The following is a 14,385-nucleotide window of genomic DNA, read 5'->3' as shown; positions in this document are numbered from 1 at the left end:
AAGCTTTGATGGTGAAGAACAGACAACAGTTGTATGAACAGTCTCTCCATCTCAGCTGCTGAAGCTGGTTCATTTAGAGGAGTCATAGGAGTCTTGGTGGCCTCCTTCACTAGTCTCCTTCTCGTACCTCCTTTAGAGGAGTCATAGGAGTCTTGGTGGCCTCCTTCACTAGTCTCCTTCTTGCTCGGTCACATTGAGGACGTCGTACTCTGGTCACATCTACTCGTGTGCCGTATTCCTTCCATTTCTTAATGATGGATTTAACTGGACTCAGAGGGATTTAAAGTAACTTGGTAATGATCTTGTAGTTGTCTGTTGACTTGTCCAGATTCCTAATTAATTGATATTTGTAGAAATCTGTTGCCACTTTGACATCTAAGAGTCTTTTTTTGCGATTTCTTTGGGGGGAAGCAGCTTCCTTATGTAGGCCATGATTCAGTGCTGAAAGGCAGGAGAAAGAGAGACCTTCCAGTGGGGGTGAGCACTGTTTATAGAAACTGTAAATGGTCTGTATGAAGCAGAGGAAAGTTATTTTGTTGTTGTATTTCAGTTTCCAGTGGAGCGTTTGTGTCCACAGTCTTTACAGTGGAGGTGCTGAGTGCACTGTTACGCTGACCTGCAGGAGAACCAGCCAAAACTATGACAAATAAATAGTAAAACACTGGAATTTTCCTGCATAAAACGCCGCTGCTGCCTCCACTCTGACCTTCTTTACGTGTTTACGCTGCAAACCGCATTGTTTTGTCCTAAAAAAGAAACCCTGAGTGAAGCGCGTCACGGTTTCCTCCTGGTGGTGTCAAACTGTGAACGCTGCTTCTGATTCATGCGCTCGCATTTAGAGATTCCTCCGAGGTTTCCACAGACGTCCAAATATAGTGGATAAAAGTGGAGTGTTTGTTGTGGCGCTCAGAGAAATGAAAAACATTAGAAAAATTCAGCAAGAGATGCCTCCGTTTATCCAGACAGTACACAGATTTATGCTGCTGGTGACATGTTTGTGGAAATATTTACTGCGTTTGAGCTTCAAATGTAATTTTTTTTATTCTTAAACACAAATAAAGTTCAGTTTAACTCCATTTTTTGAGGTCTCAACTATTAAGTTCATCTGCATCTGTTTTGATAATTGATTTATTGGTTTCAGGACTTTTTTAAATGAAATTAAACGCGTCTAAATTCTGTGATTGCAGCTTCGTCGATCCATGATGAATGTTTTCTCACCTGAATGGACATTTTAGAGACCAACCAGTTGCTCAAGGAATCCAGAAAATAACCGAGAAATTATTCAAACTCAATGAGAAGAAGTTCAGATTTATGATCCAGCAGAAAAGCTTCTTCGTGAATTCTGGTTTTTAGCTCCGATTTGGTCGCCTCCAGCTGATTGTAGAATCAGATCAGTTGTCATGTGAGGTTTTTGTTTTAATAGTTTGTGTCCTTTCTGTAGTTTTGCGTTTTTCCCTCATTTTGTGCCATTTAGTGCCTCTGTGGTCATTTTGGATCTCGTTTTGTGTCTTTTTTAAACATTTTTCTCTCCTTTTTGTCTTGTTTTTCTTGTTTTGTGTCATTTAGTGTCTCTTTGTGGTCACTTCAAATCTTGTTTTGTGTCTCTTTTACACAGTTTTGTCTTCTTTTGGTCATTTAATGAGCAAAATGCAATTTTCAGACTTTAATGCTGTCGATTGAATTCACAATAATGTTTAAATTAACGANTTTTTTGACCAAACCTTGCAAAAGAAAAAATCACTATTTGTAAAAATACAGAGTTTAAATGTGGACATTATTTACAGCTTTGGTCTGTTTTGTTTGTTTGTTTTTGTTCTTTTGTGTTTTTTACAGTCAACATGAAAATATTTTGAAAAAGTTCAGTCCTTAATATACATAATTGTTCTTTCAAATAACAGAAAAACCTATTAATTACTACTACTACTACTACTACTACTACTAATAATAATAATAATAACAATAATAATAATATTTTGCTGATTTAAATACAGTTTAAAAAAAAGGTATTATTTTATGGTCAAATCTGGCAGAATGCTGATTGTTAATGTGGATGTTATTTACCGTTTTGGTCCGTTTTTAGGGTGAACATGTAAATTGACACGTTTTTCTGTGACTGGATATTATCTGTAATTTAGCAAATCAGTAAAACATCAGTAAATTACCTTTTTAAAAAAATTAAGCATTACATAATAAAGAGATTTCCATCATAAATTAATGCAGAAAATGACACATTGGTGCATAAAAACTGAGCAGAATGCAGAAAAATCAGGGTTTAACTTTCAACATTTCTAATCTAATTAGAATCAAACATTCATAAATAAGTAAATACTTTATTTTATTTTCCTTCCCTCTCTGTGTGCATTCAGTGTGCCTCTCCCGGAGGAACGCCACTAAACGCGCCGGTGGCGCAGCGTCGTGCGCACGTACTCGGTGTATTACGGTGACGCAGCTGCGAACGGACGGACTCACCGTCAGCACCGGCGCATCCGCACCGACAACGAGGCAAGATGGCGACCGAGGGTCAGTTCGAGTACGAGTCGGTCCTCTGTGTGAAGCCCGAAGTGAACGTTTACCGGATCCCGCCGAGAGCATCCAACCGGGCCATCAGGTGAGCGGGGCGGCGGCGGTCCGGTCCCGCAGCCGGTCCCGAGCCGAGCCGCCGAGCTCATCCCGGCCACGCAGCCTCGCGGCGCCGCGGCCACTTGATCCGCTGCTTGTTTCTGCCGCTGTGTGTTTACAAGGTCACGAATAATAACCGTAACGTTGACGGCGGTACCGGACAGGTGGCAGGTGTCGGGACGCGAACGGATCCTCGAAGGTCCGCGTTTACATCCGAAAACTGGGCTCCGATGAACCCGATTTACGGTTTTTATAGAGAAATACCGACATGACGCGCTTTCTGTTTATCCTCATCCGTCTTTATCATTTCACCTGCTCGGATCCGAACCGGTCCAGGTGGTTTCACCGGATACAACAGCTTTAAAGGTCCAATTCAACTCATGTGATTCAGTTCATCAGCTGCCAAAAAGTGGCTGCAGCTTTAGTGGTGTGGCTGAGGTGGTATTAATGCACCAGAGTGACGGACAGGTTCTGATTTAAACATCACAGCTCAGAGCAGAACAGACCAGACCTTTATTTATAAGGTACAGTCTGTAAATTCTATCAACCACAGGATGTTACAGCCATCACACACGACTGGAGGCTTTATTTAGTATTAAAGCTGCAGCTGATGATTATTTTCATCGTGGATTATCATCAATCAGCTGTTTGCTCTTTAAAACATCACATAAAGGTGAAAAATGTGCATCAGAGTTTCCTTAAATGTCCTGTTTTGTCCAAAGAGATTCAATTTGTTGTCATAACGGAGAAAAGAAACCAGAAAATAGACCAGAATTTAGAGAGTTTTAATTAAAAATGACTCAAACCGATTCATCGATTACCAGAATAGCTGATACTGATCTGGTTGCAGCTCCAGATGGTGTCTCCAGTGGTTGTAAATGTTGCGTCTGATTGCACTGATCTGCACATTCTGACTGTTTGATGCAGATTAAAGCAGCGAGAGGCGTTTCTTAACTGGACGGTTCTGCTTTGATAGTCAGTTTGGGCTCTCGCAGTTATTTGGCACAACGTCGTCACCGTGTTACAGTTCGTGCCCACCGTCGTGCAAAAACTGTCGATCTGACTTCTGATTTCATGAAGTTGAAATTTTGGCTGCTTCACGCAAATCATTGTGGTGGAGGGAAAAAGCTTCTACACTGACGTCTAAGTAGCTCCAAGAAGGACTCGTCTCTGATGTGGCGTTTCATTAGAAAATGTCAAATCAGATTAAGCTCAAAATTGTGATACTTCATGAAAACCAAACTATTTTTTATGTCTTCATTTAAAAAATCGCCAAAATGATTCTCAGATTCTGTGAAAAACTAAATCATAAATGAGTTTTTCCAGCATGGCCGACACCTGCGGACACTTCATTAAAAAAATATTTAATTTGTGTTTTTTCTTGTTTTTTCTTTTGTTTTTTTTTGTAAATCAAAGAGCATCTTAATTCTCACCTCACGTGTTTCTAGAAAAACATTTCGGTGATTGTTGTCAGAGGAAGTTTCCAAACGAGCCGCCATGTTGTCCGGTTTGAAACCCGGAGCAGACGTGTGCAGCTTGTCCAGGAAGCAGTTTCAGGACCGCATTTCTAGGACCCTTGTTTTTTTTTTCCCCGACAGCGCCACCTACCAGAGGGAACAGCAAGCAAATAAAAACCCAAACAGTTCAGGTGTCTGGACGTTAACGTGAGAAACAAACTCTGATGTTCTTTAGGCGCCACAAACAGTCGTCTTCCAGCGGATGACAGTTTGCTGCACAACCAGCTGTTTGTTTATCGATTCTTTCTGTCTGCGTCTCCTTCTGCGTAGGATTCCATCTTTATTTACCTGATAACGCCTTAATTGTACTAATTAGACTAAACTCTCAACATGCAGGTGTTAGCAAACCGATTAAACTGCGGGAGAGGAATGACTATTTAGGTGGAATAAACCTTTAAAACTATAAGTACTTGTACAGAAAATAGTGTTTTGTGTGGAATAAGCCTTGAAAAAGTGCAGTTTAAGTTGTGTAGACCTTAAAAACTACAAATACCCCGACAGCATGTCGTACTTTGGGTGGTGTAAACCATTAAAGCTGCAAGTATTTAGACAAAAAGTAGTATTTTGTGTCGACTAAACCCCTAAAACCAAACGTTGTTAGACAGATAGGGCTGTTTAAGTGGTTCAAACCGTTGTAACTGCAAGTACTTGGACAGAATATTGTGTTTTAGGGTATAAACTGAACTGAACGTGGTATTATGAGTGGTAGAAACCTTTTAAACTCTAAGGTGGAGCGCTTAGGGATCACCTGCTTAAGTAGATGATACCGTCGTGAAAACAGCGTCCTGGAAATACGTCCTCCGACTTTCAATCATACTGTCACACAGCAACCACATCTGGCAGCTGTTTTACCTCCATGTCAGGACAGCTGAGGACCAAGTTCTAGGAAAACATCCACAAAATGATCACAGAGAGACACAAAACTACCCTAAAGACACAAAAAACCACCACAAATAGCTGCAAAACAACCACAAAGAACCAAAATGACCAGAAACAGTCTCAAACTGATGAAGAAGAGACACTCAGCAACCACAAAATGACACAAAACACCTACAAAATGACACAAAACAAGTGCAAAGAGACACAAAATGACTGCAAGTAGACACAAAGCAAAGGAAGGAGACACCACAAAGAGACACAGAACAACAGCAAAGAGACACAATACGGCCGTAACAAGACAAAACACCACAAATAGCTGCAAAACAACCAAAATGACCAGAAACAGTCTCAAACTGATGAAGAAGAGACACTCAACGCCCACAGATTGCCACAAAGCAACTGCAAGCATCTGCAAACTGACCCCAAAGAGGCACAAAATGACTGGAAATAGACATAAAAGAACCCTAAGGAGACAAAAAGGACCATAAAGAGGTGCAAAACAACCACAAATAGACACAAAAGGACGAGAAATAGACACAAAACGACCCTAAAGACACAAGAACAACACAAGTAGACACAAAACAATCACAGAGAGCCACTAAATGACTAGAAACAGACTCTGAAGCTCAGACGTGTCACAGACGCTCCGACCGACTCGCTCATCGTCCCTTTCAGGCCTGTCAGTTACCTGCAGCAGAAACGTTGACAGACGGTTGTTTACCAGGGTTCCTATTGGCCGGTCGTCCAGCCCGACCTGCTGCAGCCACTTCTGACTGGACGGCGGTGGCAGCAGGAGGCGTCTGATTGGCTGGCCGAGGCCGTGATGTAACAGCGAGGCGTCTTAGTCACGTTTGGCTCACGGACGAACCGACAGCTTCTGTTTGATTGTGATTCTGCTGCTGCTGCCTCGTGTCTCAGCGAGCCTCCGTCGCTGACCTCGGCATCTGTTTGTGTCTCAGGGCCGCCGACTGGAAGCTGGACGCTCCTGATTGGACGGGACGCATGCGGGTGACGGCTCGCGGCAAAGTGGCCTACGTGAAGCTGGAAGACAAAATGTCTGGTGAGGAGCAGGAGGGACTGTTTACTGCTGCTGTAAATCATTCTGCTGCCGGTTACTCATCTGTTCCAAGGTGACCCGGCCCGGATCTGAACCCACGGCTGCAGCGTTGCGGCTTACGCTGCAGCTCTACCCTTCATCAGCTGGTTCTCTCTGTCAGCTGGTTCTCTCTATCAGCTGGTTCTAACACCAGCTCTAGCCTCCATCAGCTGGTTGTANGTCGATTGAATTCACAATAATGTTTAAATTAACGAGAAGCAGATAATCACTCATGTTTGTTCCTGTTTGTTTCTCTTTTTCTGGTTCCAGGTTGTTTGCTGGACCTGGACTCCAGTAACTCCAACTCGGTGGCTCCGTCCAACCCGACCTCCGGCGCCGACCTGTGGGGAGACTTTGACTCTGTTTCCCCGAAGTGAGGCGACTCTTCCTCGCCCCTCTTCGCCGTCTGTAAATCTACGCAGCTCTTTTTTTGAAACTCTTTTCGTTCTCTCCGTTACGGGGTCCCGTATCTCTCCCTGCCGAGCAGGGTAACCCCCTGTACCGCAAACCCGGTGTCGTTTCAGTTGGATCCCTCACGGTTTTGTGTTCTGAGCCTGAACGGACACAAGCTACTCAGCAGTTTAAATTCTGCCTCTCCATCCCTGACAGTGTTTTATTTCTAATGTAGATTATACATAACAGAGATATCCAGAGAGGCGTGATCATCTCGTCCATATCTAAAGATGAAATCTATGAATGAAGGAGTTTACTGTACAGAGAATATTTATTTTAATGTGTATATATTGTCAGTGGTTTGTAATTATGGTCTGTGGTGTCGTCTCCTTCGTGTAGCTTCTTTCTCTCTAAGTCCCAGCAGTGGGACTGATTATATGCACTGACTGACGGTCCAGTCGCTCTCCGTAGGTCTGCATTTATCGCAGGGATTGTCAAATAGGAGATTTAGATTATTGCAAAGTTTACCGCAAAGCGATTTCACTTGAAAGAGCACGTCGTCGTCGTCGTCGTGATTTACTCTCCGGTGGCTCCGCAGCTGCTCGGCTCTCCGGGGACGGAGCATTGTTCGGGCTGTAAATCAGGACGTCGGCTGGGAGAGGCCGCTAACCGGAGCAAAGAGAGGCAACGAGTGCTTTTATCTCGGCCTCGAGGGGAAATGCGGATGATTTAACCCGCGTTGTGTCATCCGCACAGCTGCCGAAAGCTGCGACCGGTGAGTCACGGAGGCCGCGACCTTCTTCCCTCCTCGGCGAATAAAGTCTGCGTTTCTTGGTCCCGTAAGAGAAGCCGGTCGGGTCAAAGCATGTCGTACTGTACACACGAGTTTAACTGTGAACCTTATTCCATATCCAGATGTTATTTACTCTGACGCGGACAGTGGTGGTGTTCGTTGTCCACTAGGAGGCGGGTCGTGTTGCGCTGGTGTCGCGGACCGTGTGAGTGTAAAGGCCCAGCGGTGTGTGTCGGTGTGTGTTTGTCGTCCTGATTATGTGCATATCTCCCAGACGTTACCTGTAATTCATAAACTGTAAATGTGTATGGAAATGAATATGCAAAGAAAAATATAAAGAAAACACTGAATGACCAAACCTTGATGTGCCGTTGTGTGTTTTTTAAAAAATTCTGATTTAAAGCCTTTTCGTCTGTAAAAAAATATAAATAATAGTGATTAAAAGAAGGTCAACAGAGAGCTTTAAAGGTGCTTAAAGGCCAATTAAAAGAAGATTCAGGAAGACAAACGGGAAGAAGAGACAAGAAGAAAATGATTTTACGAAATAAAAGCATCAGTGGATACAAATCTAAAAATAAAAGCATCAATTAAAAAAAAAAAAGTAGTAAAAATGAAGAAAATCAATAATATAATAATGAATAAAAACAATAAAATGTGTGTAATAATTGTAAATTAATTAAATAAATACATTTGGAAAAAGAATAAAATGGGAGATGTCGCATAAAAGCAAGTCTATAAAAAATGAAATTATAAAACTAAATTGGAGTAATTGTAAATGAATCAGTCAAATAAAAAATAGAATAAAGTCTCTAAAAGTGGGTTTTAAGATACGACTCAAGGGGTCCTGAAGGCAGCAGCTTGGTCACCCTTAAAAAGAGGAAAACGCCAGAAACCATAAAAACAGAAATCAGATTTTCAGCTTCCTGATGGTCCTTGAACTCATCGTGTTGTAGCAGAAAGTTTTTTTCTACCTGGCTGGACAGGTGAGCAGGAAGTGAGGTAATAAATCAGACACGCCTATGAGCTAATGCTAATGCTAACAAAGGAAGCATGAAGGAGTGAAGTTGTGTTGGGAGGAGATTTCCGGAAGACAGGTGCAGTTTCTGGTCATCAGTGGTACAAACTGGGATGATTTAGAGTAAACGGAGTCTTTGGAACCAGAACCGGCCGGATGTTTGAGGTTCTACGAGCAGGACTGGCTGTTTGGACGCTGATGGATGTGTTTGTCGGACCCAGGTTAAGGTAAGACTTCTTTTATTAAATCTAAAAACTGAACTGAAACAAAGTGAAATGAACAGAAATGATTATTTTCTTGAACCAATATTATTTGTGAGTTTCTCTTAATTAAGAGTCTTTTAGAGGAGCCAGCTGTTGGAGATACATTGAACATGGTGGAACATCTCTACAGACAAACAACCACAAAAACAACAAAAAACAAAGAAAAAAATCACCACAAAGAGACCAAACTGTCCAGAAGAGACACGAAACGACACCAACAAGACACACAATGAGGAAAAACGAGACACAAAACAGCAGAAAGGAGACAAAATGGTTAATGGAAATGGAAATAGTTCAATCTGTGTGTGGAAAGAAAACAACCAGAAAGAGACAAAAACTGCCACAAAGACACACAAGTGAGACAAAGAACAACTAAAACAAAACACAAAATGACCACAAAGAGATACTAAATGACACAAAACAAGAACAGAAGACACAAAATGACACAAATTAGAAAAAACTGGTTAAAAGAGACACAAAACAAGACAAAATGACCTCTAAGAGACAATAGATGACACAAAACAATAAATAAATGACACAAAATGACACAAATGAGACATAAAATGACAAAAAGGAGACAAAACTGGCTAAAAGAGGCACAAAACAACATTCAAAATGACCACGAAGAGACACTAAATGACACAAAACAAGACACAAAATGAGGGAAAAAAAGGGGACGCAAAACTACAGAAAGGACATAAAGTGTCTCTGAGTGTTGTGACTATCTCCAGTGTGTGGAGCCTCCATGTTCTCCAGCTGAACATCTGTGGACATTCCAGGTTCTTCGCCTCCTCTCCTTCTTCATGTTGTGTCCGCTGAGCTGCAGGACTTTATGTTTCAGTAAATGATGCAGATTGAAGAAGAGAAAACGCTGACAGGTGAATGAACTGTTAATGTTTTATTGGATACATTAGTGCAGGTGATAATAATACTGGACTGTTGGTGCCGCAGTCCGACTGGTGGCTCTTGTGTTGCGTTACTGACTCAGTGCTGCTATAGAACCGTGACTACAGTACCGTGAGTGGGTCGTAAACCGTGGACACGTGGTCCGTGTCCACACATGAGACGAGCACACCTCCGACATTCACACACAACAGCGCACTCGTACACCAGGTAGATATGACTCAGCGCCGAGGCCCGGCTGCTGGCTTCACGGTGCTACGGGCTGTGTGTTGGCTTTGGTTTCATCAGCATCAGGCCTTGTTGGCCCAGGTTTTGGGGTTGCTACGGCGATTGCGACAGCGTTTCCTATTGGACGACCTCTCGATGCGTCTGGGCCACCCGGAGAGCTCCCGGCACAGCTCGGCTGTTCAGGGAAAAACGGGTTTATTTACAAGTAAACAAAGACAAATAACTCATATTTCAACCATCTAATAAAAATACAACGACTTTCAATGACTAAAGCACATTTTGTAGCCTGAATTTGACACGACCTCAAGTATACTGTTGGATTTTTAACGTTTCATGAAGAATATTTACGTATAAAAACAAAAACCTCTAATAAAAATAACCTCTTTCTCATATAAACAACAAATCCGTGTAAATGCAAATCTGTTGTCGCTAATTGTGCCTCATTTTTGCATTTATTTATAATATAAAACCTGAATTTACCAGCTTCAGCCATCAAAAAAAGAAATTCTAAAAAGTGCATTCTAAAAATGAATACGTATTAAATACCTATCATATAGTGTATGTAAATACACTTTTGTAAAATTATATAAGAAAAAAATTTTGACTGTAGAAATGAACATTTTGTTTAACAAATTGAAAAGTTTATGATCAAATTCTATTAGTTTTTGTTGTTTTTCACTAGACATTTAAATCTGCTTTTTGTTTTTTAGAATTTGACAAAAAAAAAAAAGATATATAAATACATTTTTGTAAAATTATTTTTAAAAATCTGTAGAAATTAAAATTTTGTTCAAGAAACTGGAAACGTTATGGTGCAACTAAAGTTTTTTTTCCGCCCTTATGTTTTTTGTGTGTGTTATTTTGCACTAGACATTTAAATTACTTTTTTCTTTTTTTTTTTGTAATTTGACAAAAAATTACACAATAAAAATCTGTAAAATTACTATATTTTTAAAACTGTTATTGTGCAATAGAAAGGTCAATTCACCATTTATTCTTTATTTATTTATATATTTTAAAAATGAAGAAAACTACTTGGAAAAATAAAAAAGGGGGAAACAATTCCATGTAAAATTCATTTATTTTTCTAGTATTTTTACCATGAGGCCCGTCTCACCTTTCAGGTACTCGTCCTGCTGACACACTGTCCTCATGCAGATCTCGTTGTTGATCACGTAGACTCGAGGGAGGCTGAAACACAATCACACATTATATTACATTATATTATATTGTATTATATTATATTATATTGTATTGTATTGTATTGTATTGTATTGTATTGTATTGTATTATACTGGAGATGTAGATGCAGTCTGACAGCAGTGAAAGTACATTTATCAAAGTACTTTTGAAGTTTTTAACCGCTTGTAGTCAATATTTTTCCTTTTTTCTGCACTTTGACTCCACTGTTTTAACCTTCTGGTGTTTGTTGTCGACCAGAACGCATTATTAATAATCAAAGAAATTACTTGGAGCCTAAGTTGGAGTAAAAACAACAATATTGGTTTTAAGTTTTAGAATAAGTCAGACTTCTACACTGAAATGTCGTCACTTTTTTGGACTATTTTTCGTCATCTTGAACACATTTTGGGTCATTTTAAAAAAGTTTTGATTAGTTTTGGACAGTTTTAAGTTATTTTAAAAATACATTTGAATCACTATTGATGATTTTTACACATTGCTGGACAAATCTGAAATCATTTTGAGCAAATTCTGGAGATGTTTTTTGTTTTATTTTTTAAACAATTGAACAGTTTACCATATTTTTCACAAGAAGAGAACTTAATCGCATCGATCCTTCTGATTGGCTGTTACTGTTGATGTGTAACCAATCAGGTGGAGCTCCTTGTGGTTGTTTGGTGTCTCCTTGTGGAAAGTTTGTGTCACTTCATGGTAATTTTATGACTCTTTCTGGTTGTTTTGTATCGTTTTGTGTCTCTTTGTAGCTGTTCTAAATCCATTTATGGTCATTTAGTTTGTCTGTTGTCATTTTGTATCTATTTCTGGTTGTTTTGTTGCTCCTCATGGACAATTTGTGTCACTTCTTGGTAATTTTGTAACTCTTTCTGATTGTTTTGTGTCATTTTGTGTGTCTTTATAGTAATTTTGTGTGTCATTGGGATTATTTTGTATCCACTTATGGTGATTTAGTGTCTCTATGGTGATTTTGTATCTATTTCTGGTTTTGTTGTGTCTCCTTGTGGACAGTTTGTGTCATTTCTTGGTAATTTTATGACTCTTTCTGGCTGTTCTGTGTCATTTTGTGTCTCTTTATAGTCATTTTGTTTGTCTTTGGTGGTTGTTTTGTATCAATTTGTGGTCATTTATTTTGTCTTTGGTAATTTTGTGTCTCTTTCTGGTTGTTTTGTATCATTGTGTGTCTCTTTGTGGCTGTTTTGTGTCACTTCATGGTAACTTTCTGACTCTTTAGGCAGATCTGCAGGTCAGTTAGTGGAACTCAGAGTTCAGACCTGGTGAAATAGTGTTTAGTTATTCTGACACTGGAACCAGCAGCTCCTCTTGGAACTTACATTTGCTCCAATTGTTTAACATTTCAAAGCTTTTTCCACTGTTTTGAAGTTGTCGGTTTTATTCCTTCACTTATTAATTACTTTAGCTTCGATACGTTCTGCTGTATTTTGTGTTTTTACTTCACTGATTCCCTCCGTTTGAGTCTCTCTCTGCAGTCTGTGTTCGCTCTGTTGAGCTGGTTTGGATGCATGTGGTTTCATGTGGTTTCATATGTTCAGTGTGTATTCAGTGTTGGACCTTTGGCCTGTGAGCTCTGAACTGTGCAGGTCACCTGTAGAGGCAAAGGCCTCCAATGCACCTCTTGATGGGCCTGTGGACCGAGTACATCCTGGTGCAGGGGTACATCTCCTCCCTGCAGTCTGCACAGAGTGGACAAACATGTCACATTACAGCTGCAGGAATCAGGAACAGAACCAATAAAGAGGCTCCTGGAGTCACTCACTGGCCGGCAGGACGCCTCCAGGCTCCTGGGTCGTCTCTGGAAACAAGCACAGAAAACAGAATGAGACCAGAACACGCCGGCGCTGACCCGAGTCGGTGAGTCAGACGGACACATGTCAGTGGTTCTGATCAGGAGTGTGAGCGTTACCGGGCTGCTGGGCTCGGCCGACAGCTGCGAGCGCTGCGGAACAGAAACCACATGAGGGGAGTGTTTCACGGCACCGAAAACAAACAATTAAACGGGACGACGATGATGTGTGTGTTCTGTTTGTTACCGTGGAAACAGCAGAGGAGCAGGACCACTGGGAGGCTGCCCATCGCTTCGGCTGGTCAGAGGTCAGCTTTACGAGCTGCAGGAAGAGGAAGAGAGGCGGCGTGATTTCACAGAGTGGAGCTGCTGCTGCTGGGATTTTTACTTTTTTCTCTTCGCTGTTTATGTTTCCTTCGGTATAAATCCTGGCGTTCCGGCCTTCTGTCATGTTTTCCTCGCAGCTGAACACACACACGTGCGGCTCCGGCGGGTTGATGTCATTTTCCTACATTTATTTATTCTAGTATTTATTGGACGGCTTGTAAACAGCCAGATAAAGAAAACACCTTGGCGCGGTGTTTTTCCTCCTCCTCCTCCTCCTCTTCGCCTGACTCCCTAATTCCTCCTCCTCCCTGCTCCCGCCCTGCGTCATTCCTCTTGTGATGTGTCAGTGCGACTTTGCCGTCCAAGATGTGAGTTCTCTCCAAAGAATGTGTTTTCGGTGCCCTCCGCCCCTCCTCCGGTACAGTCGCACATTCTTTCCCAGCGTCCACACAAAACATTTCCCAACTGTACGAGCAGCAGCAGCCAAAACTCAGACTCACACTTTTTCTCACAACTTGTCTGTTTTTTTTTTGTTTTTGTTTTTTTATTCCTGCAGCACACATTTTAATCTACCGAGCTGAAAACTGTCCTGCTGTAGCTGCTCTGCTCTGTCTGGGCTCCTGCCATGTTTCTGAACCGAGCACACAATCACACAAACCATCTAATCAGCTCTCTTATCTGGTCGTGTCCTTCTCTTCACACCTCTGGATGTCACCTCACATCTGGGTTTCCTACAGAATGTGTTTTTAAAAAAAAAGAAAAGCGGAATCAGATGAGAAAGAAACAGAATGAACTGGTACTCACAACTTTTTTTCCTGTCGTCCACAACTTGCTTTTAGTTTTATGAATCTTTTGTCTTCTCCTGTTTCCCCTCCTTCCCTCTCCTGCACCTCCTCCTCCTCTTCTTCCTCCTCCTCCTTCTTCCATCAGCCTTCGGTCTGCCTGGTCCAACTCCGGACACAATCGATGCCATTCTTCTGTTTGGTTCTGTGAGGAAAAATGCCATGAATAGTTTATTTATCCTGAATCAGATTAGTTCAATGTGAACACACTCTGAATCTGAACCCTCTCCATGACTCCGGCTGTATGTTTGGGTTTGTTGTTCTTCTGCAGAATGAATTTGTGGATGTTTGGATCCCTCACTGGTGGAGGAGTAGATCCCACTCAGACCCTTTCAGGGTGTCCTGTGGATCCTTTTGGCTGCAGGATGAGGCCTTTGCTGATCTGGTTTGTTCTGGAGTAAATGCTGCAGAAACTCTGACAAGCAGAACGTTTTGGAGAATAAAAATAAACTTTAAAGAGTGTTGAACTAATAAAACCACCATCAGCAGTAGAAAGATGTTCCACCATC

General features: G+C 41.4%; 2 protein-coding genes across 2 annotated transcripts in view; one reads left to right on the top strand and one right to left on the bottom strand.

Annotated features, from left to right (window-relative positions):
- Positions 1-7,655, top strand: part of LOC103367663 (adaptin ear-binding coat-associated protein 1-like) — an 11,271-nt gene extending 3,616 nt beyond the window's left edge. The window contains exon 6 of the mRNA XM_008295767.1: positions 6,382-7,655. Within this exon, the coding sequence (XP_008293989.1) occupies positions 6,382-6,488 (107 nt within the window). The 3' untranslated portion in view covers positions 6,489-7,655. The remainder of the gene's footprint in view (positions 1-6,381) is intronic.
- Positions 7,656-9,458: 1,803 nt separating this feature from the next.
- On the bottom strand, positions 9,459-13,927 carry mfap5 (microfibril associated protein 5). Its single transcript, XM_008295753.1, has 7 exons — positions 13,839-13,927; positions 12,955-13,029; positions 12,828-12,860; positions 12,681-12,716; positions 12,510-12,597; positions 10,824-10,897; positions 9,459-9,881 (listed from the first exon to the last, which is right to left on the bottom strand). The coding sequence occupies exons 2-7, from the start codon at positions 12,995-12,997 to the stop codon at positions 9,769-9,771; spliced, it is 387 nt and encodes a 128-aa protein (XP_008293975.1). The 5' UTR covers positions 12,998-13,029; positions 13,839-13,927; the 3' UTR covers positions 9,459-9,768.
- Positions 13,928-14,385: the final 458 nt, after the last annotated feature.

Source organism: Stegastes partitus, unplaced genomic scaffold, assembly GCF_000690725.1.
Source record: "Stegastes partitus isolate 25-593 unplaced genomic scaffold, Stegastes_partitus-1.0.2 Scaffold1074, whole genome shotgun sequence".
Classification (NCBI taxonomy): Eukaryota; Metazoa; Chordata; class Actinopteri; family Pomacentridae; genus Stegastes; species Stegastes partitus.
Note: the sequence above shows the minus strand (reverse complement) of the source record. Positions and strands in the feature narration are given on the sequence as shown.

Bases quoted from the DNA above. Each gene is read 5' to 3' on its own strand.
- mfap5 (XM_008295753.1), bottom strand. From the start codon at position 12,997: ATGGGCAGCCTCCCAGTGGTCCTGCTCCTCTGCTGTTTCCACG. The intron at 12,598-12,680 runs GTGAGTGACTCC...CACTCTGTGCAG, and splicing joins TGGAGGCGTCCTGCCGGCCA to ACTGCAGGGAGGAGATGTAC. The intron at 10,898-12,509 runs GTGACCTGCACA...ATTGTGTTTCAG, and splicing joins GGAGGCCTTTGCCTCTACAG to CCTCCCTCGAGTCTACGTGA.